Source organism: Salvelinus sp. IW2-2015, linkage group LG20, assembly GCF_002910315.2.
Source record: "Salvelinus sp. IW2-2015 linkage group LG20, ASM291031v2, whole genome shotgun sequence".
Lineage (NCBI taxonomy): Eukaryota > Metazoa > Chordata > Actinopteri > Salmoniformes > Salmonidae > Salvelinus > Salvelinus sp. IW2-2015.
Window position 1 is genome coordinate 32,028,254 of NC_036860.1, and position 26,560 is coordinate 32,054,813.

Consider the following 26,560-nt stretch of genomic DNA (forward strand, 5'->3'; position numbering starts at 1 on the left):
ATTATACAGACCATTGACTTGAATATCTGTGCACATTTATTTAGATAAGCACACACATTTTTAAACATGATCATTTATGTGACACATTTCAAGTATGCTAATGCATAGAACTAGAATTCTAAGCATATGACATGTAGCTAGTTCATTCATTATTCAGGTAATGTGCAGGTCAAATCTATATACAACATAAGTGGATTGATACAAAGACATTACAGAATCACTGGTTGATACCACACTATCTAGGCAAAATGTCTCACCAGCCACAACATGCACCTTTCTGGCAGTCACCTTGAAGAGAAGTGTATTAAAGACATTAATAATGATGTTTGGGGGTAGCCAAATTCACACTTCAAAAAGTATAGTGTGAGATGGACTACATTTTTATAAGTAAGGGATAATCAACAAATGGCTATGCGTTCTATAGAAGATAATGAACGATGTGTAAGGTGTGTTCCACTATGCCCTAGCTGAGTGGAACTGACCGTCCATGGAGTTGCAATATTTTACAGAGGATGCATAGAACCCGGAGTTGATTATCTATTTTAAACCATGGCTATAATTTAACACAGTTTCCACTAGAAATGTGTTGGTAGAAATGTGTTCAACATCCACTGAAGTACCTAGTAAGTTTACTAGATAGCCACAGTAGTTGCTATGGTAACCAAACAGACACATGTTAGTTTAGCTAACCAAACCATCAGTCCTAGCTTGCTATTATGAACATCAAATTCAACAATAACAATGGTTTTCAATTCGACTTTGTTTCAAAACCAGCTCAAACAAAACATGTAAGCATGAACTATAGCGATTTAATTATACGTGCTGATATACATAGGGAAATAATGCACGCTTGAGAATGCCCTTCAAGCCAATCAGAAAAGAGTATTCAACAAGGCCATGGTATAAAATCCAAATATGAGATGGCATGACACATCCCATTTGGAATAAATACATGCACACAGCATTTCAAGAAGGCACAACAAGGAATAAAATGCATCTATCTGTACACTCCCAGTATCAATAAGCCACATTTATTTCAAGAGTTAGTCTTCTTTTAAAAAATACAAATTCTAACTAAGTTAAGTTTGCAAATTACAGAGTGCTCAAAGACATTACACAATACACATAAATCAAGTGCATACAAACAAAATCCACCCAACAACCCTTCATTCTGAACCTCTTGGACCAGGGTTTATTAGGTGCCAAATTGAAGAAAACAGCAACTACCTGTACAATAAGTAATGCTCATATTCATTGCACGTTGCAAAAACGTTTTCCGTTATTTCACCTAATAAACACAACCCAGATGCACAGACGTGTTAAGTTACATGCATCAGAACACGATCACACATTCATGAAACTCCTGGCATAGAAACAGAAACTAGCAACACATCTCTTACTGGTGTTGCGACAGGAGCATGACTGATTCATCTTGACTAAATATTGTGGCATCCTGAACTACAGAACAAAGCACGATGGGTCAGGGACCCCATTGCAGCTGGGTATAGTAGTTTATTCTTAGCTTGAGCAGCAGACAGCAAAACACAGAACCTAAGGGCTTTTCACACAACGGAGTTGAACCAAGCCGAGCCACACAAATCAACTGTGCTAAAAAGGACAATCTGAAAATAAAATATCAGAGCCAGCCCAGCTTGGTTTGGGTCAGCATGATAGTGTGAAAAGGGTAATAGTGTACAGTTGCAAGCTGTTGTATCCATTGTGCCCTGTGGCCCTCAAGTGTTCCTCTTGGTGTGGATGAGTAGGTCCCTCTGCAGGTCTGCCTCCAGGCTTCCCGCCCCCACCTTGCTGCCCGGCGGGTCGGTGACCAGGGTTAGCTTGTTGAACACCCCACGGCCAAAGTAGTCCGCCACCACGGAGAAACCATCATTGGAGCACCGCAGCTGAAATGCATAGAAATAAGTGAGCCAGGATAAAGAAATGATAGCGTACACATCAGTTCTGAAAATAAAGGATGATCTTTTGTGTTAAATTAGCTTTCCTCTTATAGTAGTGAACTTTATATTGATCTTTGGACTTGATAGATTAAGTGTTGCACTATTACTACATCTTATTGAATGACTATTGACTACTACAGTATATAAAACTTTGTTGTAGTTTCAAGTCATGTGCCAATAAAACATACTTGAACACAAAAGAGGGAGCGAGAGAGAACAAGAAAAGGCAAGCAAAGAGGGTATTTTCACTTTAGTCACCCCCCTCAGCAGTTACCACAAAATATCAAATCAAATGTTATTAGTCACATGCGCCGAATACAACAGGTGTAGTAGACCTTACAGTGAAATGCATACTTACGAGTCCCTAACCAACAATGCAGTTTAAACAATAACAGATAATAAAAATAAATAAAAGTAATTAAAGAGCAGCAGTAAAATAACAATAGCGAGACTATATACAGCGGGGTACCGGTACAGAGTCAATGTGCGGGGGCACCGGTTAGTTGAGGTAGTATGTACATGTAGGTAGAGTTATTACAGTGACTATGCATAGATGATAACAACAGAGAGTAGCAGCGGTATAAAAGAGGGGGAGGAGATGCATATAGTCTGGGTAGCCATTTGATTAGGTGTTCAGGAGTCTTATGGCTTGGGGCTAGAAGCTGTTTAGAAGCCTCTTGGACCTAGACTTGGCGCTCCTGTACCGTTTGCCGTGCGGTAGAAGGGAGAACAGTCTATGACTAGGGTGGCTGGAGTCTGACAATTTTTAGGGCCTTTCTCTGATACCGTCTGGTATAGAGGTCCTGGATGGCAGGAAGCTTAGCCCCAGTGATGGTAGTGCGAACAGCCCAGTACTTCTGTAGTGCTTTGCGGTCAGAGGCCGAGCAGTTGCCATATCAGGCAGTAATACAACCAGTCAGGATGCTCTCGAGGGTGCAGCTGTAGAACCTTTTGAGGATCTGAGGACCCATGCCAAATCTTTTCAGTCTCCTGAGAGGGAATAGGTTTTGTCGTGCCCTCTTCACGACTGGTGTGCTTGGACAATGTTAGTTTGTTGGTGATGTGGACACCAAGGAACCTGAAGCTCTCAACCTGCACCACTGCAACCCCGTCGATGAGAATGGGGCGTGCTCGGTCCGCCTTTTCCTGTTGTTCACAATCATCTCCTTTGTCTTGATCACGTTGAGGGAGAGGTTGCTGTCCTGGCACCACCCGACCAGGTCTCTGACCTCCTACCAATAGGCTGTCTCGTCGTTGTCGGTGATCAGGCCTACCACTGTTGTGTCATCAGCAAACTTAATGATGGTGTTGGAGTTGTGCCTGGCCGTGCAGTCATGAGTGAATAGGGAGTACAGGAGGGGACTGAGCACGCACCCCTGAGGGGCCCCTGTTTTGAGGATCAGCATGGCGGATGTGTTGTTACCTACCCTTACAACCGGGTGACGGCCCGTCAGGAAGTCTAGGATCCAGTTGCAGAGGGAGGTGTTTAGTCCCAGGGTCCTTAACTAATTGATGAGCGTCGAGGGCACTATGGTGTTGAATGCTGCGCTGTAGTCAATTAATAGCATTCTCACATAGGTGTCCCTTATGTCTAGGTGGGAAAGGGCAGTGTGGAGTGCAATAGAGATTGCACCAACTGTGGATCTGTTGGGGCGGTATGCAAATTAGAGTGGGTCTAGGGTTTCTGGGATAATGGTGTTGATATGAGCCACGACCAGCCTATCAAAGCAATTCATGGCTACATAGGTGAGTGCTACGGGTCGGTAGTCGTTTAGGCAGGTTACCTTAGTGTTCTTGGGCACAGGCACTATGGTGGTCTGCTTAAAACATGTTGGTACTACAGACTCGGACAAGGAGAGTTTGAAAATATCAGTGAAGACACTTGCCAGGTGGTCAGTGCATGCTCGCAGTATACGTCCTGGTAATCCATCTGGTCCTGCAGCCTTGTGAATGTTGACCTGTTTAAAGGCCTTACTCACAACGGCTGCGGAGAGCGTGATCACACAGTCTTCCGGAACAGCTGGTGCTCTTATGCATGTTTCAGTGTTATTTGCCTCGAAGTGAGCATAGAAGTAGTTTAGCTCATCTGGTAGGCTCGTGTCACTGGACAGCTCAACAAACACACAAAGAAGAAAGTGGAGTGACTAGGGCTGTCAGTGTGTGTTTCACCTGTCTGGTGAAGTGGTCATGCAGGTCTCGTTTCTGGTCCTGGGCCCGCAGCATGTCCATGACCTTCCGGTTTTCCGGTGTGCAGGTGGGACACTCGGCCTCACTCTCGGCGTAGCTCTCAAAGCAGTGCTGGTGGAAGGAGTGACTGCACAGAAAGTGAACAGAGGGCAGCTCGAGGGGGCTGTTGCACATGCTGCACTTGGTCTTCTGGAAAATCTTTGCGCTGTGAGAGAGAAAAGAGAAAATCAGTACAGTTTCATGTAATGGTCTTCGTGAGGTCAAATTAAGCATTCAAAATACAGTAGGGCTTGACATGAACTTTATTTAGCCATTTGTTCTTTGGACAAGTAGGACACATTGTTTACTTGTCCAAAAGCTCAAGTCACTTGTTCCCCCCCAAAAAAGGTCTGTAAGCCCATGGGCCAAAAAAGTGACAAGATTGTGTAGTATGATGCAAGGAACCACTTCACAAAATAAAAATGATTATTAATCACTGGTATTGACAATAGAAAGCTGCTGGTCTCTGATCCCATGTATTATATCACCTGCCACTCAACTCCATCTGGAGCGCTACTGGGTGTGCAGGACTTTGATCCAACCCTGCGCAAACATACCCGAGTCAGCTTATCAAGGTCCTGTTGAGCAGCTGATTTTTTTACAATCTGGTGTGTTAGAGCAGGGCTGGAGCAAAATCCTGCACACCCAGTAGCTCTCCTGGACTTTCCTGGAGGATTGTTGGCCACCCTGCAACATTACAATTACAACCAAATACTATTTGTCTTCAGGGATCAAATGGCTAAGGTGGGCGACTTCAAAGCAAAGTATCTAACTAAAACAAGTTAATCTATACTGAACAAAAATATGAATGCAACATGTAGTGTTAGTCCTATGTTACATGAACTGAAGTAAAAGATCCCAGACATTTTCCATACGCACAACAAGCTTATTTCTCTCAAATTGTGCACAAATTTGTTTACATCCCTGTTAGTGAGCATTTCTCCTTTGCCAAGATAATCCATCCACCTGACAGGTGTGGTAATATCAAGAAGCTAATTAAACAGCATGATCAATACACAGGTGCGGCTTGTGCTGGGGACAATAAAATACCCCTCTAAAATGAGTAATTGTCACACAACACAATGCCACAGATGTCTCAAGTTGAGGGAGCGTGCAATTGGCATGCTGACTGCAGAAAAGTCCACCAGAGCTGTTGCCAGAGAATTGAATGTTCATTTCTTTACCATAAGCTGCCTCCATCGCTTTATCAAATATGTCAGTACGTCCAACCGGACTCACAACCACAGTCCACGGGTAACAACTTCAGCCCAGGACCTCCACATCCAGCTGCTTCACCTGCGTGATTAGCTGAGACCAGCCACCCGGAGAGCTGATGAAACTGAGAAGTATTTCTGGCTGGAATAAATCCCTTTTGTCTGGAAAACTAATTCTGATTGGCTGGACCTGGGAGGGCATGTATGCCCTCCCAGGTCCACCAATGGCTTCACCCCTGCCCAGTCATGTGAAATCCATAGATTAGGGCCTAATTAATATATTTCAATTTACTTATTTTCTTATATATAAACTGTAACTCAGTAAAATCATTGAAATTGTTGTATTTATATTTTTGTTAAGTATATTTACAAGGCTAGAATATTACGTTTTCATGGGAGACCTTGACAGCATATGAGTTACTTGTCAATTAGGTTCTTCTTTTAGGTACTTTTTACCCCTTTTTCGGGATATCCAATTGGTAGTTAGAGTCTTGTCCTATCACTGCAACTCCCCTACGGAAATCGGGAGAGGCGAAGGTCGAGAGCAATGCTTCCTCCGAAACAAGACCCTGCCAAGCCGCACTGCTAGCTTAACCCGGAAGCCAGTCACACCAATGTGTCGGAGGAAACACCGTCTAACTGGCGACCGAAGTCAGCTTGCAGGCGCCTGGCCTGCAACAAGGAGTCGCTACAGCGCGACGGGACAAGGAAATCCCGGCCGGCCAAACCCTCCCTTAACCCAGACGACGCTGGGCCAATTGTGCACCACCTTATTGGTCTCCCGGTCACGGCCGGCTGTGACACAGCCTGGGATTGAACCTGGGGCTGTAGTGACGCCTCAAGCACTGCGATGCAGTGCCTTACGCTTTGAACACACAGACCGTGTCATTGCGCAAAATAGTACGCATCATCATATGTATGCAACAAAAGTTCAACATTCAATTTGAGATTTACTATGCAATCTGATACGTCAAATCAGTTTTCTTGATCTTTTGATCTTGTGTGAAAATAATGTTCCATACACTAATCGTCACAGGAAACCTACTGATCGTAACCGTTTGTCGAGGGCTGACAGTTGTCACCCACTTCCCTTGAAAGATAGTTTGCCCTACAACCAATTCTGTCGAATCAAAAGAATTTGCAAAAAACAATCAGATTTCGACAGAAATATAGCTGAGACACAAAGAAAATTCAAGGAGCGGGGGTACAAAAATGATCAGATTAATACTGCCATTGAGAAAATTCAAAACAAAAACGAGACATGACCTTTTTCAAGGTCAGTCTCGTAAAAAAAACATTGCGTTCTAACTACCCGCTATTCAAAGTGCTCTGAACAAATTAAGGGAATCGTTCACAAACATTGGCACATTCTTACATCCGATGATAGTCTCGGTAATGTGTTTTCAGACCTTCCCTTGGTCGTATTCTCACGGGGCAGAATCTCCGAGACCAATTGGTACACTGATTTACCACCCCAATATATCCCTGCACAACGTGTATTTGCGCCCCTACTGGATGGAAACTACAAGTGTAATGGCTGTGCTCAATGCAATGGCACTTACAAATGTAGATCTTCAAACACCCCCAAACAGGGAAACAGATACCAATCAAAAGGTGTTATTACGTTCTCCACAAGGCAGTTTATCTTATAACTTGCCCATGTGGTAAAAATTATGTGGGTAAAATTATGTGGGTAAGGTGAATGCACCATTTTGTAAGTCGCTCTGGATAAGAGCGTCTGCTAAATGACTTAAATGTAAATGTAAAACAAAGCACGTCTCTCAGAGCATCGTAGCACCATTAGGTGCAAAAACTTGACTTACCCAGTTGCGGCCCACTTTTTTGAAGCAAACCACTCGATTTCGTCTCTGCGTTATATTAGCATCGAACATGTCACCCTCCCTAGGAGAGGGGGTGACGTCGATAACTTATTGTTAAAACGAGAGGCTGCCTGGATCTTTAATTTAAAGACCCTTGCTCCCTTCGGTCTCAACGTAGTCTTTGATCTGAAGCCATTCTTGTGATTGTGACTTTGCCATTGTAATTGTTTGTAGGCTTATGTAGTCTAAATTTAATCTATGATCGTATGCTATTCATTTGTTTTTGGTATGTTCTTTGCATGTCATTTTAATATTTGAGAATTAACCAATGATATTAGGCCATACTTGGCCATGATTACAGACACCTGTGTGTGTGTGTGTGTCTTTTGACACTATATAAACGAGTCACCCGGCAGTGTTTGATTATACCCTGATGAAGACACCTTGCCTGTCGAAACGTTGGACATAAAAATGTTGCATCTGAGCTCCTAGAGTGTGCGGCTCTCCTTTATTTTCAACTTCTACCATTTCTGTCAAGCTGTCTATGCATCGCAATACTGCAAGAAATTTGAGTTTTGGCAAACGCAGTGTTTCATTGGAAATGAATGTAATTCTGGTTCTTAGCGTTAGACCGCTGTGCCACTCGGAAAGCCAATTAGGCTATTCTAAGATTATTATTATTTTTTTACATTGCCAGAAGTAAATGGCCCGTATTGAATAGAGGAGAATGCCAGCTGTCCAACAATGTCAGAACACATTTTCAACACCCAATTTTGAGAGCTTGAGAGTTTTACAAATCGGAGTATGCAGCATTGGTTTCATCAACTGTGCACCCCTATCAACTGCGTGTCGGCCATTTGCAGTTATACACGAGTACCGGTGGAAAGTTTTAGGACACCGGACATGACAATTACATTAATATATGCAAATAGCTAAATAGTTACCTAGCGAAACAGCCAATTCAAAGCATATTGTGTAGTTTGGCTGGTTATCTAGTTAGTCTGTTGTATACCAATATTTTACCTGCTGCTGCAATCTCTCTTTCTCTGGCAACAGCCCACTCGCACACACACACAGGTGATGCAAACACCATGACTTTTCCAGGATTTTCTGTGCTGACATAAAATGTGCTATAACTCACTAACTAGCAATGATCAACTCACGTTGGTCTAAAAAAAAAAAAAAATCCCTGTGACTGCAGGAATGAAAGACCGCTCATGCAGGTCAATGCAGGCCTACAATAATTCTACTCCAATGCGCTCTGCAGAGATTGGGAGGACAGTGCGCTACACATCGCATTCGGAGGACACTTTGATCCAATTGTGATTGGAAGAACCTAATTGTTTGTCATTGTGATTTGAGTGTTTTTTTTTGGCCATTCAGACAACTTAAATCTATAATCTGCTTGTCCAAAAAATGTTTTACATGCGCCGGGCAAGCGTTAATGTGGAGCCTTGTACAGTAACAATTTGCATCGAAGTGCAGCCACCAAACAAATTGAGATTGTGTTTCTTAGACACTTCTCACCCCTTATACATGTCAGATGAACTGGATGGATGGAACATGGAGGAAACTCCACTTGTGAACAAGACCCAGCTCTAGGGGATAGGTGTTGTTTTAGAACTGGACTTGGGTTAGGATGGTCCTGTCCCTCACCTGCTTCTGAGTTCCTGGATCTCGGCGCGGAGGTGGGCCGTCTCCTCACGGTACTGGCGGATCTTGCGCTCATCGTCCTCAATCTGCTGGCTCTCCCTCTGCAGCTTGTTGATCAGGTAGTCTTTGATGACCGACAGCGTGGCTGTGGAGTTGTGTGCCAGCGTCTGCACCACTGTGGACCAACACGTGCATAGACATGCGTGCACACAAACAAACTTAGCAACAGTGCCCAATAAAATGATCCCACTCTGCTATAATAATGCTCCAAGTAATTTTCCTATGAGCATATACAGTACCTTCAGAAAGTATTCACACCCCCAATGACTTGTTCCACATGTTGTTGTGTTACAGCCTGAATTAAAAATGGATTAAATATATTTTTGTTCCTCACCCATTTACACACAATGGCAAAGTGTAAATACATTTTAGAATTTTTTTAATGAAATACAGAAATAACTCATTTACATCAGTATTCACACCCAAGTCAGTACATGTTAGAATCACCTTTGGCAACGATTACAGCTGTGAGTCTTTCTGGGTAAGTCTAAGAGCTTTGCACACCTGGATTGTGCAACATTTGCCCATTGTTCTTTTCAAAATTCTTCAAGCTCTGTCAAATTGCTTGTTGATCATTGCTAGACAACCCATTAAGTCTTGCCATAGATTTTCAAGCAGATTTAAGTCAAAACTAACTCTGCCACTCAGGAACATTCACCGTCTTCTGGTAAGAAACTCCTGTGTAGATTTGGCCTTGTGTTTTAGGTTATTGTACTGCTGAAAGGTGATTTCATCTCACAGTGTCTGGTAGAAAGCAGACTGAACCAGGTTTTCCTGTAGGATTTTGCCTGTGCTTAGCTCAATTCTGTTTATTTTCTTATCCTGAAAAACTCCCCAATCCTTAACAATTACAAGCATACCCATAACATGATGCTGCCACCACTGTGCTTGAAAATATGGAGTGTGGTACCCAGTAATGTGTTGTATTGGATTTTCCCAAAACAGAACACTTTGTATTCAGGACAAAAAGTTTTTTGCAGTATTACTTTAGTGCCTTGTTGCAAACAGGATGCATGTTTTGGAATATTTTTTATTCTGTACAGGCTTCCTTCTATCACTGTCAATTAGGTTAGTATTGTGGAGTAACTTAACGGAGGCTGGCTCAACAACATTGTTCTCCTATCACAGCCATTAAACTTTTAAAGTCACCAATGGACTCATGGTAAAATCCCTGAGCTGTTTCCATCCTCTCCGGCATCGGAGTTAGGAAGGCCACCTGTATTGATACACTATCCAATGTGTAATTAATTAGTTAAGGGATATTGGATATCAGCCTTTTTTTTTATCCATCTACCAATAGATGCCGTTCTTTTTGAAGCTTTGGAAAACCTCTCTGGTTAAACCTGTGTTTGAAATTCAGTGCTCGACTGAGGGACTTCACGGATAATTGTACGTGCAGAGTATAGAGTTGAGGTAGTCGTTCAAAAATCTATTGCACACAGAGTTAATCCATGCAACTTATGTGACTTAACAAAGGGGTTGAATACTTATCAACTCAAGACACTTCAGCTTTTCATTTTTAATGAATTTGTTCCCAAAAAAGTGAACAATTCCACTTTGACATTAATTCAGGAATTGCATGTAGGCCAGTGACAAAATCTAAATTTAACCCATTTTAAATTCAGGTTGTAACAACAAAATGTGGAAAAAGTCAAGGGGTGTGAATACTTTCTGAAGGCACTTCCGGGTTAAGGTTCACTTAACCTGGCAAGTTTATCATGGATGTGCGCATGTGACGTCAAAATAGAACTGAACACTCTAGCCAGTGAGACATTCAATGACAGGAAGTGGAGGCAAAAGACCCCAAAGAAAGTTTGAGTTTCTTTTAAGTTGGTGAGGTCTGATATAATTCAGGCAGTGATTAGTAGGCAAATCTCTACAGAAAGCCCCAGAATCTTCATCTATAGAGAAGGAGAAATACAGAGGAAAACTGCAAATATAGCCACTGGCTCACGCTCACCCAATAGGGGAGGCATCAGGTTGTTCTGGTCAATGTGCTCCAGGACTTGGCTGATGTAGGCCTTGCAGTCCTCCTCTTTGCGGGCAAAGTATCCCAGCGCCTGCTCCCACAAGCATACTTCCTGGTCGCCGTAGCGCTTGCAGGCCTCTACCACTTTGCCATACTCCTCATTCTGCATGTGGTAGTGCATGATCTGCTGGTACCTAGAGAAAGAGGGACATCATCAACTATATCAATCAAATTACATCATTGACAATATCAGTACACCAATAAAGTCCAAAAAGTCCAGTGGTTTAAAGTACTTGTGTAAAAATACTTTAAAGTACCACTCAAGTCATTTTTTGGGGTATCTGTACTTTACTATTTATATTTGACAACTTTTACTTTACAACATTCCAATAGAAAATAACATACTTATTACTCCATACATTTTCCCTGACACCCAAAATAACTTTTTGAATGCTTAGCAGGACAAGAAAATTGTCCAGTTCACACACTTATCAAGAGAACATCCCTGGTCATCCCTACTGCCTCTGATCTGGCGGACTCATTAAACACACATGCTTGGTTTGTAAATTATGTTGGAATGTACTGATGGCTATACGTACATGCATATTAAAAAAAACAAGAAAATGGTGCCGTCTGACAGCTTAATATAATGGAATTTGAAATTATTTATACTTGCACTTTTGATCCTTAAGAATATTTTAGCAATTACATTTACTTTTGATACTTAAGTATATTTAAAAGCAAATACCTTTACTCTAGTAGTATTTCACTTGGTGACTTTCACTTCAGTCATTTTCTATTAAAAAGGTATCTATACTTTTACTCAAGTATGACAATTGGGTACTTTTTTCACCACTTCCAAAGTCTGCACCTGTTCACTCTCCCTCATGGACTTTAAAGCATTGGCTCTGGACGTTAAATGGTAGACACTCAGGTTACACCAATCGCATGGTTTTAAATCCACTGGGGGGAGTGAACGAGTGTAAACTTCAGGCAGAAGCAGAAATATTGGAATTGGGATCATGTGTTTCGGACTGGAGAGGTTTAGAGACAGGAATACTAACAGTTTGCCCTTCTCATAGAGGTACAGGACCCCTTCTTTGAAGTTGTGCATCTGGCACAGAACGAGGGCCTTGTCAAATACGGTGTTGTCGCTCCTCAGCAAGGACAGTGCTGCCCCCTGCAGGACCTTCTTCCTCTGCCAGACAAAATAGAAAGAGGACAGTCAGACAGATCAGACAAAACCAAACATTTGATACTCCAGACAAAAAGGTAAGGAAAGGTGTTTGTTCTGAAAATGTAATAACAAATAATTTAGGCTGCAGGTATGTCACCTAATATGAAACATTTGTTAAATGTATATCTATGTGAGTTTAGGTCGTTTGAGTGAACACGTGGCAGTTTTCCGTACAAATTATTGTGTGTGTTCCCATCACCTCAGAGTCTTGTTCATGTGCCCAGTCCTGCAGCCGTAGTTCTAGCAGTGTGTCATACACTCCCTGAGAGGAGAAGGGCTCCACCTCAATCATGTGCTCCAGGAAGGCCCTTAGCTCCCGCGGGTTATTAGCAAACACAGAGATGAACTCCTCTGAATTTGCCTGGGAGATAAAGGTAAGTACAGTGAGTGCTAGTACCACCATTATTATCCATGATACATGCATTTTATCATCATTGTATCATCATTACCATTAGAAGTAGTACCATCCTTAACAATATAAGCTGTATTACTTACACGTAATTGATAAAGCCATTTTAATTAGAGAAAGGATCTCAAGTCCAAAGTGCTAATGCTGCTAGACTAGTAACGCTAGGACTAATGTGCTCAGCTGCCCGGGAGGTGAGGCCGCCCGTTAAGGTTAACCGCTAACGGCTAACCTTCTTGGCCACCGCCGGGCCTCTGTCCAGACTGTCTCTTTCCATGGCATCCCGGCTGGGCTGGTAGTCGGTACACAGGCCCTTGAGAAGCAGTGTGGTGCCGTCGGGGACATGGTGCATCAGGGTCTTGCCGTAGCGTTTCATGTTGCTCTCTGCCTGGTCGAAAGGAAGTCGTCCAATGTAGCGCAAAGCCTCCTGGTAGTTCTGTATGGAACATAGATGGAGACAAAGGGGTTTGCAAAATGATTTTATCAGGGACAAAATTAAGAGATCTGGCAGTTAGGCCATGTAAGCAGGGGGGACCCGGTGTCCATTTATCTAGCTCAGACAGCTCATCTTAACACTACTACATCCACTATTACTTTCTAGTCTCTTTCACCTTCAGGTCCTCAAGCTGGATCTTCAGGTACCACTTGTGGTGCTGGTGCCTCTCGGCCAGGAAGACTGCGTGACTGTGGTAGCCTGCCTGGCGCAGCACCTTGATGGCAATCTCCACGTCGAAGTGGACCTCGCTCTCGTTGCTCTGAAGGGGGTCGAACGGGAAAGGAGATGTCAGAGCGTTGAGACCTTCTGTGCATGATGTCATACATACAGTATCTGTCGATTCATTGTCCATATTAGAGGTCGACCGATTAATCGGTATGGCCGATTAATCGGGGCCGATTTCAAGTTTTCATAACAATCGAAAATCGGTATTTTTGGGCACCGATTTGCCGATTTTTTTTATTTTATTTAATCTTTATATAACTAGGCAAGTCAGTTAGGAACACATTCTTAATATTCAATGACGGCCTAGGACGGGGCAGAACGACAGATTTTTAACCTTGTCAGCTCGGGGGATCCAATCTTGCATTGATTATATTGCACTCCACGAGGAGCCTGCCTGTTAGCGAATGCAGTAAGCTAAGGTAAGTTGCTAGCTAGCATTAAACTTATCTTGTAAAAAACAATCAATGACTGTCATTGCTCCAATGTGTACTTAACCATAAACATCAATGCCTTTCTTAAAATCAATACACAAGTATATATTTTTAAACCTGCATATTTAGCTAAAAGAAATCCAGGTTAGCAGGCAATATTAACCAGGTGAAATTGTGTCATTTCTCTTGCGTTCATTGCACGCAGTGTCAGGGTATATGCAACAGTTTGGGCCGCTTGGCTCTTTGCGAACTAATTTGCCAGAATTTTACGTAATTATGACAACATTGAAGGTTGTGCAATGTAACAGGAATATTTAGACTCATGGATGCCACCCGTTAGATAAAATACGGAACGGAATAAACGTTTTGTTTTCGAGGTGATAGTTTCCGGATTAGTCAAAGGTATATGGTTTAGAGAGAAATAGTCGATGTGTTATAATTCCTGTAATAACTTGCGGCTGAATTTGAAAGGGGTTCCTTCGTTATTTTACCGTTCATGTCTTCCATAGAGAATGTCTTGATCTACTTCAAATAAGGTCTGTGTTTCGTGCAGGCTTAAACCGCCTCGACGTTTTGATACCCGTGTAAATCTCACTAGGATAAGGTAACGTTTGTCAACATATTTTCATAAATCCACTCTACAAAAACATTTATCTTCGCTTATATTTAGCCAATATTGATCAGAGTTACCTTGTCCTATGGATATCTACACAGTTATAAAATTGGCACGGTGATGTAAGCCTATACGAAACACAGACCTTATTTTAAGTGAATCTAAAAAATATCCTATGGAATAAATGAAGGAACCGCTTTTCAGATTTTGCTAGGTGTCATGGGAATTATGACTCCAACTTTGGTTGTCAATTCTTACCATGCCCATTATTGAAATAGGATTTCCTGCATATAGAAATTAAAGTTTTTGTTTTCAACATTCATCACAGGTAACTTAAACTCTCAGAGCTGTGTGCGTGTGTGTGTGTATTTATGTATTATATTAAGTTAAAATAAAAGTGTTCATTATTCATTCAGTATTGTTGCAATTGTCATTATTACAAAAATGTGTGTGTGTGTATGATATATATATATATTAAAAAAAAATGTTTTTAATAAATCGGCCGATTAAATCGGTATCGGCTTTTTTTGTCCTCCAATAATCGGTATCGGCATTGAAAAATCATAATCGGTCGACCTCTAGTCCATATACAGCAATAGGTTTTCTATCATCATTTTCGAATCCAAAATAGTATTCTGAAACCCTGGAAACCTTCTCAGGGCAATGATTATGATCCTGGAGAGCTACTCAGTGTGTATGCTTTTGTTCCAGGCCATCACTCACATCTGCTTCGACTACTCCCAGACTTAAGTTTGGACTAGAAATCAACATATTAAAATCGGCATGGCCGATTAATTAGGGCCGATTTCAAGTTTTCCTAGCAATCGGGAATCAGCCTTTTGGGACACCGATCATTGCAATCCACGAGGAGACTGCGTGGCAGGCTGACCACCTGTTATGCGAATGCAGAATCAAAAGGACCTTGTGGCTGCAAGGAGGCAAGGTACGTTGCTAGCTAGCATTAAAATGAACTTATAAAAAAATATATATATCTTCACATAATCACTAGTTAACAACACATGGTTGATGATATTACTAGGTTAACTAGCTTGTCCTGCATTGCATATAATCAATGTGGTGCCTGTTAATTTCTCATCGAATCACAGCCTACTTCAATTTCGCCAAATGGGTGATGATTTAACAAAAGCGCATTAGGGAAAAAAAGCACAATCCTTGCACAAATGTACCTAACCATAAACATCAATGCCTTTCTTAAAATCAATACACAGAAGTATATATATTTTTTAACCCTGCATACTTAGTTAAAAGAAATTCATGTTAGCAGGCAATATTAACTAGGGCAATTGTGTTACTTCTCTTGCGTTCAGTGCATGCAGAGTCAGGGTATATGCAACAGTTTGGGCCGCTAAAAACTGTGAAGATTTTTTCCTAACAAAGACCGTAGTTAATTTGCAAGAATTTTACATAATTATGACAGAAGGTTGTGCAATGTAACAGCAATATTTAGACTTGGGGTTGCCACCCATTCGATAAAATACGTAACGTTTCTGTATTTCATTGAAAGAATAAACGTTTTGTTTTCGAAATTATAGTTTCCGGATTTGACCATATTAATGACCAAAGGCTCGCATTTCTGTGTGTTTATTATATTATAATTAAGTCTATGATTTCATATTTGATAGAGCTGTCTGACTGAGCGGTGGTAGGCAGCAGGCTCGTAAGCATTCATTCAAACAGCACTTTCCTGTGTTTGCCAGCAGCTCTTAGCAATGCTTGATGCAATGCTCTACATGACTTCAAGCCTATCGACTCCCGAGATTAGGCTGGCAATACTAAAGGGCCTATAAGAACATTCAATAGTCAAAAGGTATATGAAATACAAATGGTAGAGAGAGAAATAGTACAATAATTCCAATAATAACTACAACCTAAAACTTCTTAACTGGGAATATTGAAGACTCATGTTAAAAGGAACCACCAGCTTTCATATGTTCTCATGTTCTGAGCAAGGAACTTAAACATTAGCTTTTTTACATGGGACATATTGCTCTTTTACTTTCTTCTCCAACACTGTGTTTTTGCATTATTTAAACCAAATTAACCATGTTTCATTATTTATTTGAGACTAATTTGATTTCATTGATGGATTATATTAAGTTAAAATAAAAGTGATCATTGTTCATTCAGCATTGTTGTAATTGTCATTATTACAAGCGTAAACAGTTGAAGTCGGAAGTTTACATACACCTTAGCCAAATACATTTAAACTCAGTTTTCCACAATTCCTGACATTTAATCCTAGTAAAAATTCCCTGTTTTAGGTCAGTTAGGATCACCACTTTATTTTAAGAATGTGAAATGTCAGAATAATAGTAGAGAGTGATTTATTTCAGCTTTTATTTATTTCATCACATTCCCAGTGGGTTAGAAGTTTACATACACTCATTTAGTATTTGGCAGCTTTGCCTTTTAAATTGTTTAACTTGGGTCAAATGTTTCGGGTAGCCTTTCACAAGCTTCCCACATTAAGTTGGGTGAATTTTGGCCCATTCCTCCTGATTTAACTCCTGGTGTAACTGAGTCAGGTTTGTAGGCCTCCTTGCTCAAACACACTTTTTCAGTTCTGCCCACAAATCTTCTATAGGATTGAGGTCAAATCAAATCAAAGTTTGTCACGTGCGCTGAATACAACAGGTGTAGGTAGCCCTTACAGTGAAATGCTTACTTACAGGCTCTAACCAACAGTGAAAAAAAGGTATTAGGTGACCAATAAGTAAAGAAATAAAAACAACAGTAAAAAGACTGAAAAATAACAGTAGCGAGGCTATATACAGTAGCGAGGCTATATACAGACACCGGTTAGTCAGGCTGATTGAGGTAGTATGTACATATGGTTAAAGTGACTATGCAAATATGATAAATAGAGAGTAGCAGTAGTGTAAGAGAGGGGTTGGAGGGTGGTGGGACAATGCAGATAACCTGGTTAGCCAATGTGCGGGGGCACTGGTTGCTCGGGCCAATTGAGGTAGTATGTACATGAATGTATAGTTAACTTCTTATGGCTGGGGGCAGTATTGAGTAGCTTGGATGAATAAGGTGCCCAGAGTAAACTGCCTGCTACTCAGGCCCAGAACCTAAGATATGCATATTTTTAGTAGATTTGGATAGAAAACTCTGAAGTTTCTAAAACTGTTTGAATGATGTCTGTGAGTATAACAGAACTCATATGGCAGGCAAAAACCTGAGAAAAAATCCAACCAGGAAGTGGGAAATCTGAGGTTTGTAGTTTTTCAAAGCTTGGCCTATCGAATACAGTGTCTATGGGGTCATTTTGCACTCCCTAAAACGTCCACTAGATGTCAACCGTCTTTAGAAACTTGTTTGAGGCTTCTACTGTAAAGGAGGGGCTCATAAGGGCTCTGAGTCAGTGGTCTGGCAGAGTGCCACAAACTCTAGTAGCTCTCGTTCCATGGCTTTTCTACAGACAAAGGAATTCTCCGGTTGGGACATTATTGAACATTTATGATAAAAACATCCTAAAGATTGATTCTATACATCGTTTGATATGTTTCTACGAACTGTAATGGAATTGTTTGACTTTGTCTGGACTAAGTGTGCTTGCGCGTCGTGAATTTGGATTTTTGAACTAAACGCGCAAACAAAAAGGAGGTATTTGGACATAATTATGGACTTTATCGAACAAAACAAACATTTATTGTGGAACTGGGATTCCTGGGAGTGCATTCTGATGAAGATCAAAGGTAAGTGAATATTTATAATGCTATTTCTGACTTCTGTTGACTCCACAACATGGCGGGTACCTGTATGGCTTGTTTTTGTGTCTGAGCGCTGTACTTAGATTATTGCATGGTGTGCTTTTTCCGCAAAGTTTGTTTGAAATCTGACACAGCGGTTGCATTAAGGAGAAGTTGATCTAAAGTTCCATGCATAACACTTGTATTTTCATCAACATTTATGAGTATTTCTGTAAATTGATGTGGCTCTCTGCAAAATCACTGGATGTTTGGGAGGCAAAACGTTACTGAACATAACGTGCCAATGTAAACTAAGATATTTGGAAATAAATATGAACTTTATCGAACAAAACATACATGTATTGTGTAACATGAAGTCATATGAGTGTCATCTGAAGAAGATCAAAGGTTTGTGATTCATTTTATCTCTATTTCTGCTTTTTGTGACTCCTCTCTTTGGCTGGGGAAATGGCTGTGTTTTTCTGTGACTAGGTACTGACCTAACATAATCAGATTGTGTGCTTTCGTTGTAAAGCCTTTTTGAAATCGTACACTGTGGTGGGATTAACAACAAATGTATCTTTAAAATGGTGTAAGGAATTGAGGAATGTTAATTATGAGATTTGTTGTTTGAATTTGGCGCCCTGCACTTTCACTGGCTGTTGTCAAGTCGATCCCGTTAACGGGATCTCAGCCGAAAGAAGATAAAGTGGACCTGTGCATATATGATAAACAGAGAGTAGCAGCACAGCAACGTAAAGAGGAATGGGGGGGGGGGGGGGGGGACACAATGCAAATAGCCCGGATAGCCATTTGATTACCTGTTCAGGAGTCTTATGGCTTGGGGATAAAAACTGTTGAGAAGCCTTTTTGTCCTAGATTTGGCACTTAGAGAGAACAGTCTATGACTGGGGTGGGCTGGGGTCTTTGACAATTTTTAGGGCCTTGCTCTGACACCGCCTGGTGTAGAGGTCCTGGCAGCTTTGCCCAGTGGTGTACTGGCTGTACGCTCTACCTCTGTAGTGCCTTGCGGTCGGAGGCCGAGCAATTGCCGTACCAGGCAGTGATGCAACCAGTCAGGATGCTCTCGATGGTGCAGCTGTAGAACCTTTTGAGGATCTCAGGACCCATGCCAAATCTTTTTAGTTTCCTGAGGGGGAATAGGCTTTGTCATCCCTCTTCACGACTGTCTTGGTGTGTTTGGACCATTCTAGTTTGTTGGTGATGTGGACACCAAGGTACTTAAAGCTCTCAACCTGCTCCACTACAGCCATGTCGATGAGAATGGGGGCATGCTCGGCTCCTTTTCCTGAAGTCCACAATCATCTCCTTGTCTTGGTTACGTTGTGGATAGGTTGTTATTCTGGCACCACCCGGCCAGGTCTCTGCCTCCTTCCTATAGGCTGTCTCGTCGTTGTTGGTGATCGGGCTACCACTGTTGTGTCGTCTGCAAATTTAATGATGGTGTTGGAGTCATGCCTGGTCATGCAGTCATGGGTGAACAGGGAGCACAGGAGGGGACTGAGCACGCACCCCTGAGGGGCTCCAGTGTTGAGGATCAGCGTGGCAGATGTGTTGCTACTACCCTCACCACCTGGGGGCGGCCCTTCAGGAAGTCCAGGATCAGTTGCAGAGGACGTGTTAGTCCAGGATCCTTAGCTTAGTGAGAGCTTTGAGGGTACTATGGTGTTGAACCCTGAGCTGTAGTCAGTCAATGAATAGCATTCTCATTCTCCTTTGGTCCAGGTGGGAAAGGGCAGTGTGGAGTGCAAAAGAGATTGCATCATCTGTGGATCTGTTTGGGTGGAATGCAAATTGTAGTGGGTCTAGGGTTTCTGGGATAATGGTGTTGATGTGAGCCATTACCAGCCTTTCAAAGCATTTCATGGCTACGGACGTGAGTGCTACGGGTCTCTAGTCATTTAGGCAGGTTGCCTTCATGTTCTTGGCACAGGGACTATGGTGATCTGCTTGAAACATGTTGGTATTACAGACTCAATCAGGACATGTTGAAAATGTCAGTGGAGAAACCTGCCAGTTGGTCAGCACATGCCCGGAGCACACGTCCTGGTAATCCATCTGGCCCCGCAGCCTTGTGAACGTAGACCTGTTTAAAGGTCTTACTCACGTCGCTACGGATAGCGTGATCACACAGTCGTCCGAAAAACTGATGCTCTCATGCATGCCTCAGTGTTGCTTGCCTCGAAGCGAGCATAGAAGTGATTTAGCTCGTCTTGTAGGCTCGCGTCACTGGGCAGCTTTCGGCTGTGCTCCCGTTTGTAGTCTGTAATAGTTTGCAAGCCCTGCACATAAGACGAGCTTCAGAGCCGGTGTAGTACGATTCAATCTTAGCCCTGTATTGACGCTTTGCGTGTTTGATGGTTCGTCGGAGGCATAGCAGGATTCTCTTGTAAGCTTCCGGGTTGGAGTCCCGCACCTTGAAAGCGGCAGCGCTACCCTTTAGCTCAGTGCGAATGTTGCCTGTAATCCATGGCTTCTGGTTGGGGTATGTACGTACAGTCACTCTGGGGACGACGTCCTGGATGCACTTATTGATAAAGCCAGTGACTGATGTGGTGTACTCCTCAATGCCATTGGAAGAATCCCGGAACATGTTCCAGTCTGTGATAGCAAAACAGTCCTGTAGTTTAGCATCTGCTTCATCGACCACTTTTTTATAGACCGAGTCACTGTGCTTCTTGCTTTCATTTTTGTTTGTAAACAGGAATCAGGAGAATAGAATTGTGGTTGGATTTACCAAATGGAGGGCGAGGGAGAGTTTGTACATGTTCTCTGTGTGTGGAGTACAGGTGATCTAGAATTTCTTTCCCTCTGGTTGCACATTTAACATGTCGATAGAAATTAGATAGAACTGATTTAAGTTTCCCTGCATTAAAGTCTCTGGTCACTAGGAGCGCCACCTCTGGGTGAACGGTTTCCTGTTTACTTATTTCCTTATACAGCAGACCCCCCTCCTTCCTGAGCGGTATGACGGCTGCGTGGTCCCATGGTGTTTATACTTGCGTACTATTGTTTGTACAGTTGGACGTGTAACCTTCAGGCATTTTGAAATTGCTCCCAAGGATGAACCAGACTTGTGGAGGTCTACAATTTTTTTTCTGAGGTCTTGGCTGATTTCTTTTGATTTTCCCATGATGTCAAGCAAAGTTGTGAGTTTGAAGGTAGGCCTTGAAATAGATCCACAGGTACACCTCCAATTGACTCAAATTATGTCAATTAGCCTATCAGAAGCTTCTAAAGCCATGATATCATTTTCTGGAATTTTCTGAGCTGTTTAAAAGGCACAGTCAACTTAGTGTATGTAAACTTCTGACCCACTGGAATTGTGATACATGGAATTATAAGTGAAATGATCTGTCTGTAAACAATTGTTGGAAAAATGACTTGAGTCATGCACAAACTAGATGTCCTAACCGACTTGCCAAAACTATTGTTTGTTATCAAGAAATTTGTGGAGTGGTTGAAAAACGAGTTTTAATGACTCCAACATAAGTGTATGTAAACTTCAACTGTATATATATATATATATATATATATATAAAAATTGAACAATTAATCAGTATCTGCTTTTTTTGGTCCTCCAATAATCAGTATCGGTAGTGAAAAATCATAATCGGTCGACCTCTAGTCTGGACCATGATTATCTGAAGCCCCGGAATGAAAGCCTGGACACACAGTTAACTCCCCTGCACACACCGTTACCTAACCCTTGGCTTACAGTTTAAATACTAACCTTGATGAACTCTTCAAGCTTAGAGCTGTCCTTGAGCTTGGTGTAGCAGTTGAGCAGCAGGGTGGTGTGGTCGGCATTGGCCAGCGACTGCCGGTGCAGGGCCTGGAGGTATGCCGTCAGGTTGTGGATCCTCTGAGCATCCAGAAACTTCCGGATTACGTAAGAGGGCTCCAGCTTCCTGATTGTGCTGAGGGAGGGAGGGGAAAAAGGTTGCGTTTTCAATTGACATTTTATGGAACACAACGGCAGAGGCTTTTGGTACTGCCTTCTGTCTGCATTCAGTACTTACTTCAGGCAGCCAGTCTACTCCCATTGTTGGAGCACAAAACCCATTTTCTCTTTTAATTAAACACCGGTAGGTTTTCCAATTTATTGTTTTTCCTCTGATACCAACATGTTCGATTTAAAGCAATTGAGTTGGGAAAGCCCACCTTGCCTATACAACGGTAGTGGGAACACTGACCTCTTACACATCCCCACCAAGAATCCAACTGACTATCTAAATGCTTAAGGACTAGCAAAAAAGCAACTTGTTGATCATGTTAACAGGAATTTATTTGTTTAAGACGAGGGTGGGTAGCTTTCAGTACATCCAAGTTCGTAAACATAGCTGCAAAGAAACCACTACTAAGGGATACCAATAAGAAGAGACTTGCTTGGGCCAAGAAACACAAGCAATGGACATTAGACCAGTGGAAATCTGTCCTTTGGCCTGATGAGTCCAAATTTGAGATTTTTGGTTCCAACCACCTTGTCTTTGTGAGACGCAGAGTAGGTGAACGGATGATCTCTGCATGTGTGGTTCCCATCGTGAAGCATGGAGGAGATGGTGTGGGGGTGCTTTGCTGGTGACACTGTCAGTGATTTACTTAGAATTCAAGGCAAACTTAACCAGCATGGCTACCACAGCATTCTGCAGCAATACGCCATCCCATCTGGTTTGCGCTTAGTGGGACTATCACATGTTTTTCAACAGGACAATGACCCAAAACAGATCTCCAGGCTGTGTAAGGGCTATTTGACAATGAGGGAGAGTGATGAGTGCTGCATCAAATGACCTGGCCTCCACAATCACCCGACCTCAACCCAATTGAGATGGTTTGGGATGAATTGGACCGCAGAGTGAAGGAAAAGCAGCCAACAAGTGCTCAGCATATGTGGGAACTCCTTCAAGACTGTTGGAAAAGCATTCCTCATGAAGCTGGTTGAAAGAATGCCAAGAGTGTGGAAAGCTGTCATCAAGGCAAAGGGTGCCTACTTTGAAGAACCTCAAATATATTCTGATTTGTTTAACACTTTTTTGGTTACTACATAATTACATGTGTTATTTCATAGTTCGTAGAATAATAGTGAAGACATCCAATGTAGAAAATAGTAAAAATAAAGAAAAACCCTTGAATGAGTAGGTGTCCAAACTTTTGACTGGTACTGTATGTAGTATTATTATCTATGTAATATGAAGTTGAAGTTAGATACATCAACCCCTGGGTGAGATCATACCGGATGTACTGTTGGATGGCTCCATCGTGGTCCCCCTTCACGTAGAGGTGGTCACCGTACTGCCTGAAGATCTCAGACAGCCCGTCACTGTCCAAGTGCTGGCTCTTAGCCAGGTTGATGGCCATCACAAACAGATTCTTCTTGAAGAGCATCTAAAGACAGATTGAAGCGTTAAGTGCCTTGCTTAAAGGCACAATGGTAGTAAACAATACTTGGGATCTGAAACCTGTAGTCTTCTAGTTTCCAGTTCAATCTGGTGCCGAGTTGAACATAATACATTGGAGGGGAAAAGAAGGCATGATGTCAGTCAGCGTATTTTGGGCTAACCTCTAGCTTGGTCTGAGTGTCTTTCTCCTGCAGCACAAACATCTTTCCATCCCGAGTCAGGATGTAGAAGGAGCCCCATTCGGCCAGAACGTCGATGATGTCATCAAAGGAAGCGCTGTAGGCAATGAACTTGTTGTCCAGGTCGTAGATTGTCAAGATTTGTTTCTCCGAAGGAGATGTCTCTCTACTCCCAAATTCAGACCTGAGTACAGAACTTGTATTCAATGCATTGTCATAGGAGTTAATATATCACCTAAACATATGCATGTTTGGTTGAATATTTAAGGGTTGTTCTTTTTAAAAAACAACTTACTGTTTTATTCTTTCTACTTACAGTCAACATATATTGATATAGTATAAAATGACTTGTTTCATTTCAATAAAAAAAGGAAATGACACTTGGCTAAACTTTGAACTTTATAAGGACTCATACTGACCCTGGCCTTGAACCTTAGGGGACCCGTTCAATAGAAATGGCTGCTGTGCCACCATCAGAGAGTTGTTCTTACTTGTTGGGAGACTTGGTGTCCCTGGTGAGCAGCAGGAGGTAGCCCCGGTGCCAGTGGGCCAGTAGCTTGTGCCCGTCGAAAGCGAAACAGGGCCCACGTTCATCAGGCTGGTAAAGGTACACACACTCGTCCCCCGCGACAATAAACTGGGAGTCCTGGGAGGGGTCTGTGAGCGCAGAGCAACGCAGCGCACAGCCGTGGGTGTCCAGTTCCAGTTTAGGGTACTCCTTCACCGACAAAGTGTAGCACTAGTCATGGGGTGGAAACAACACCAAATGAAACAGAAGCAAGTTAGTGCTCATGCTCCAAGGGAAAAGTAGTATGGCGACAGGCATGGGGTCAATGCCATTTCAAATCTATCAATTCAAATCCTCCTTGAAAATATGACACTTTCAAATATTGAATTGTAATTTACATGAATAACCTGAATTGATCTTATACTTGTTTCTATGGACTTCATTTATCAGAGTGACATTTGAAGAGCTCAAATGACTTACATGGACTTTTTCCAGAGTGGCAACAAATAAGTGAGTGACTTTGCACTGCTGACGGAAAGCGAGGCCCGTGATTGGACAGGTGCCCTCATGCAGTGTCAGGGTTTTACTGTGCCTGTCCCGGGTTATGTCACCCTTTGTCAACACCACACTGCCATCTGTGAAGCCTGCAATGACATGGGGATTATCAATTTATAACAGGGCGCAAACATAAATGTCAAAACCAATTCTAAACTATAGGCAACATAGGTAGTACTGAAGAAATGCCACTTACCAATGGCCATAAAGTTTAGGTTCTCGTGTACACTGAGGCAGGACACCTCTGTTGGTTTGTTCCCAGGAATTGCTGGGAATATTCTGGTACACAGAGGATTCCCGCTGTCACGCTTGTCCAGATTCCATACCTTCACCTGGCAAACAGTAACACAGCTGGGTTTCTAGTAACAGTTCACAAATAACTACCAAGGAAACTAAAGTACTGTTTTTTGATAGTCACTATTAAATATATCCTACTAAATGTCTTACCAGGGGGTTAATTCCTTGCTCGTCCTGCCCAACCGTGACCAAAATGCTGTGCTGCTTGAGCTGGTACAGGTGGGTCACTCTCAGTTTGTAAGCCTGAAAGGAGGACAACTGTAGGGAGCGTGTCAAAAACCAGATCTGACCGTCCATATGTAATTTATTCTGGTTCAAGGAAGCATCATTTTAGATAAAGAGAGACAAATGGCCATTTGCATGGTTAGGGATAGAGGAGACAATTACAAAGGCAGGGCCATGTTCGAATACTCTTAAAATGTATATAAATTAGCCATAGGAATAAGAAGTGTAATGAATACAAGCAATGTAAATATGTACTCTTCTTAGTCGTATGACTAGCATGTATAGCAATAATAATTTCCTTACTTGCAGCTAGCCAATGAGCATAATTTGGGCATATAAACTCAATTTCATTAACGTTATTAGTTAACTTGCTTAAAATAACTAGACTGCTTGAGAGGGATGTCTGGGTAGCAAGTTCGTTAGCTAGAATTGACCAACTAAATGAACTATGCTATGTTAACGTCATGGAAACCACCGAAAGGATATCTCCAAGAACGATGTGGCCCCGGCCCGAGTCACATGCAGATATGCCAACGGGGAGGACGAAGTTCTTCCCATTATCTCCAGCGTCCTTCACGGTCTCTTTATCAAAAAACACAAATCGTCTCCACTGTAAGAACGCAGCCATTTTCTTTGCACTGTCTGTATCCTGAGGGAAGAAATCATGTGATACACATCACAAGTCATGTGAGAGAGGGGGAGGAGGAAGACGAGTATTGTAAATTATATATTTTTTATCAATGTAGGTGGCAGGCAATAAGGGTGAGTGTCACAAAATAAAGTGGTTAACTGTTGATCATGTTCATTTTGAAATATCACCCATTCATTAGTGTTTTCCCCCGCACTTATTTATTTTATGTATTTGACAGGGACAATGCACATCAACTAACATTTCTAGAAATGTGCCAGATTTAGCCCGTTGGCTAATTTTCATCTGTAGTCCCTGGGTTACATATTAAAAAAACATTTAGCGTCACAAACATTACTTACATAAAGTAAAGCTAAGAACTCGTTCAAATCAAGAAAAACACGTACCAGTAAGTAACAGATCGATCAATCAATCAGTAATAAAAAAATAAAAAAATTACATTGCCTTCCACATTGTTTTGACTACAACAACTAGTACTCAACGACACAATAGGTCACCTTAATACAATGTCATATAATTTACGCCCATTAATTGAACGTGGACCAATCACATATTGACAAAAATGTTGTTCTCGACAGCCATCACCGAAAGGACCTATTACTCTGTAGTACTTGGAATGTGGACGACGGGCTCTTGCCGCATTCATAACAACTGGGAAATCGGAAATCTCTGACTTCCGACATCAGTGCGTTCAAAACAACTGCGA

General features: G+C 42.0%; 1 protein-coding gene across 3 annotated transcripts in view; it reads right to left on the bottom strand.

Annotated features, from left to right (window-relative positions):
* Window positions 1–18: 18 nt before the first annotated feature.
* The window catches only part of vps11 (VPS11 core subunit of CORVET and HOPS complexes), a 56,257-nt gene continuing 29,715 nt past the window's right edge, over window positions 19–26,560 (bottom strand). The window contains exons 1-17 of one of the 3 annotated variants that reach the window (XM_070449345.1): window positions 26,241–26,477; window positions 25,688–25,854; window positions 25,131–25,275; window positions 24,880–25,015; window positions 24,609–24,772; window positions 24,112–24,359; window positions 23,603–23,804; window positions 23,276–23,427; window positions 21,776–21,962; window positions 13,152–13,295; window positions 12,773–12,976; window positions 12,334–12,495; window positions 11,962–12,095; window positions 10,889–11,091; window positions 8,872–9,043; window positions 4,125–4,347; window positions 19–1,901 (exon numbers count right to left, since the gene is read on the bottom strand). In XM_070449345.1, the coding sequence (XP_070305446.1) occupies window positions 1,734–1,901; window positions 4,125–4,347; window positions 8,872–9,043; window positions 10,889–11,091; window positions 11,962–12,095; window positions 12,334–12,495; window positions 12,773–12,976; window positions 13,152–13,295; window positions 21,776–21,962; window positions 23,276–23,427; window positions 23,603–23,804; window positions 24,112–24,359; window positions 24,609–24,772; window positions 24,880–25,015; window positions 25,131–25,275; window positions 25,688–25,833 (2,790 nt within the window). In that variant the 5' untranslated portion in view covers window positions 25,834–25,854; window positions 26,241–26,477 and the 3' untranslated portion in view covers window positions 19–1,733. Of the gene's footprint in view, window positions 1,902–4,124; window positions 4,348–8,871; window positions 9,044–10,888; window positions 11,092–11,961; window positions 12,096–12,333; window positions 12,496–12,772; window positions 12,977–13,151; window positions 13,296–21,775; window positions 21,963–23,275; window positions 23,428–23,602; window positions 23,805–24,111; window positions 24,360–24,608; window positions 24,773–24,879; window positions 25,016–25,130; window positions 25,855–26,240; window positions 26,478–26,560 lie in introns of those variants that run through there. The other 2 variants (XM_070449344.1, XM_070449346.1) reach the window with 2 other exon arrangements.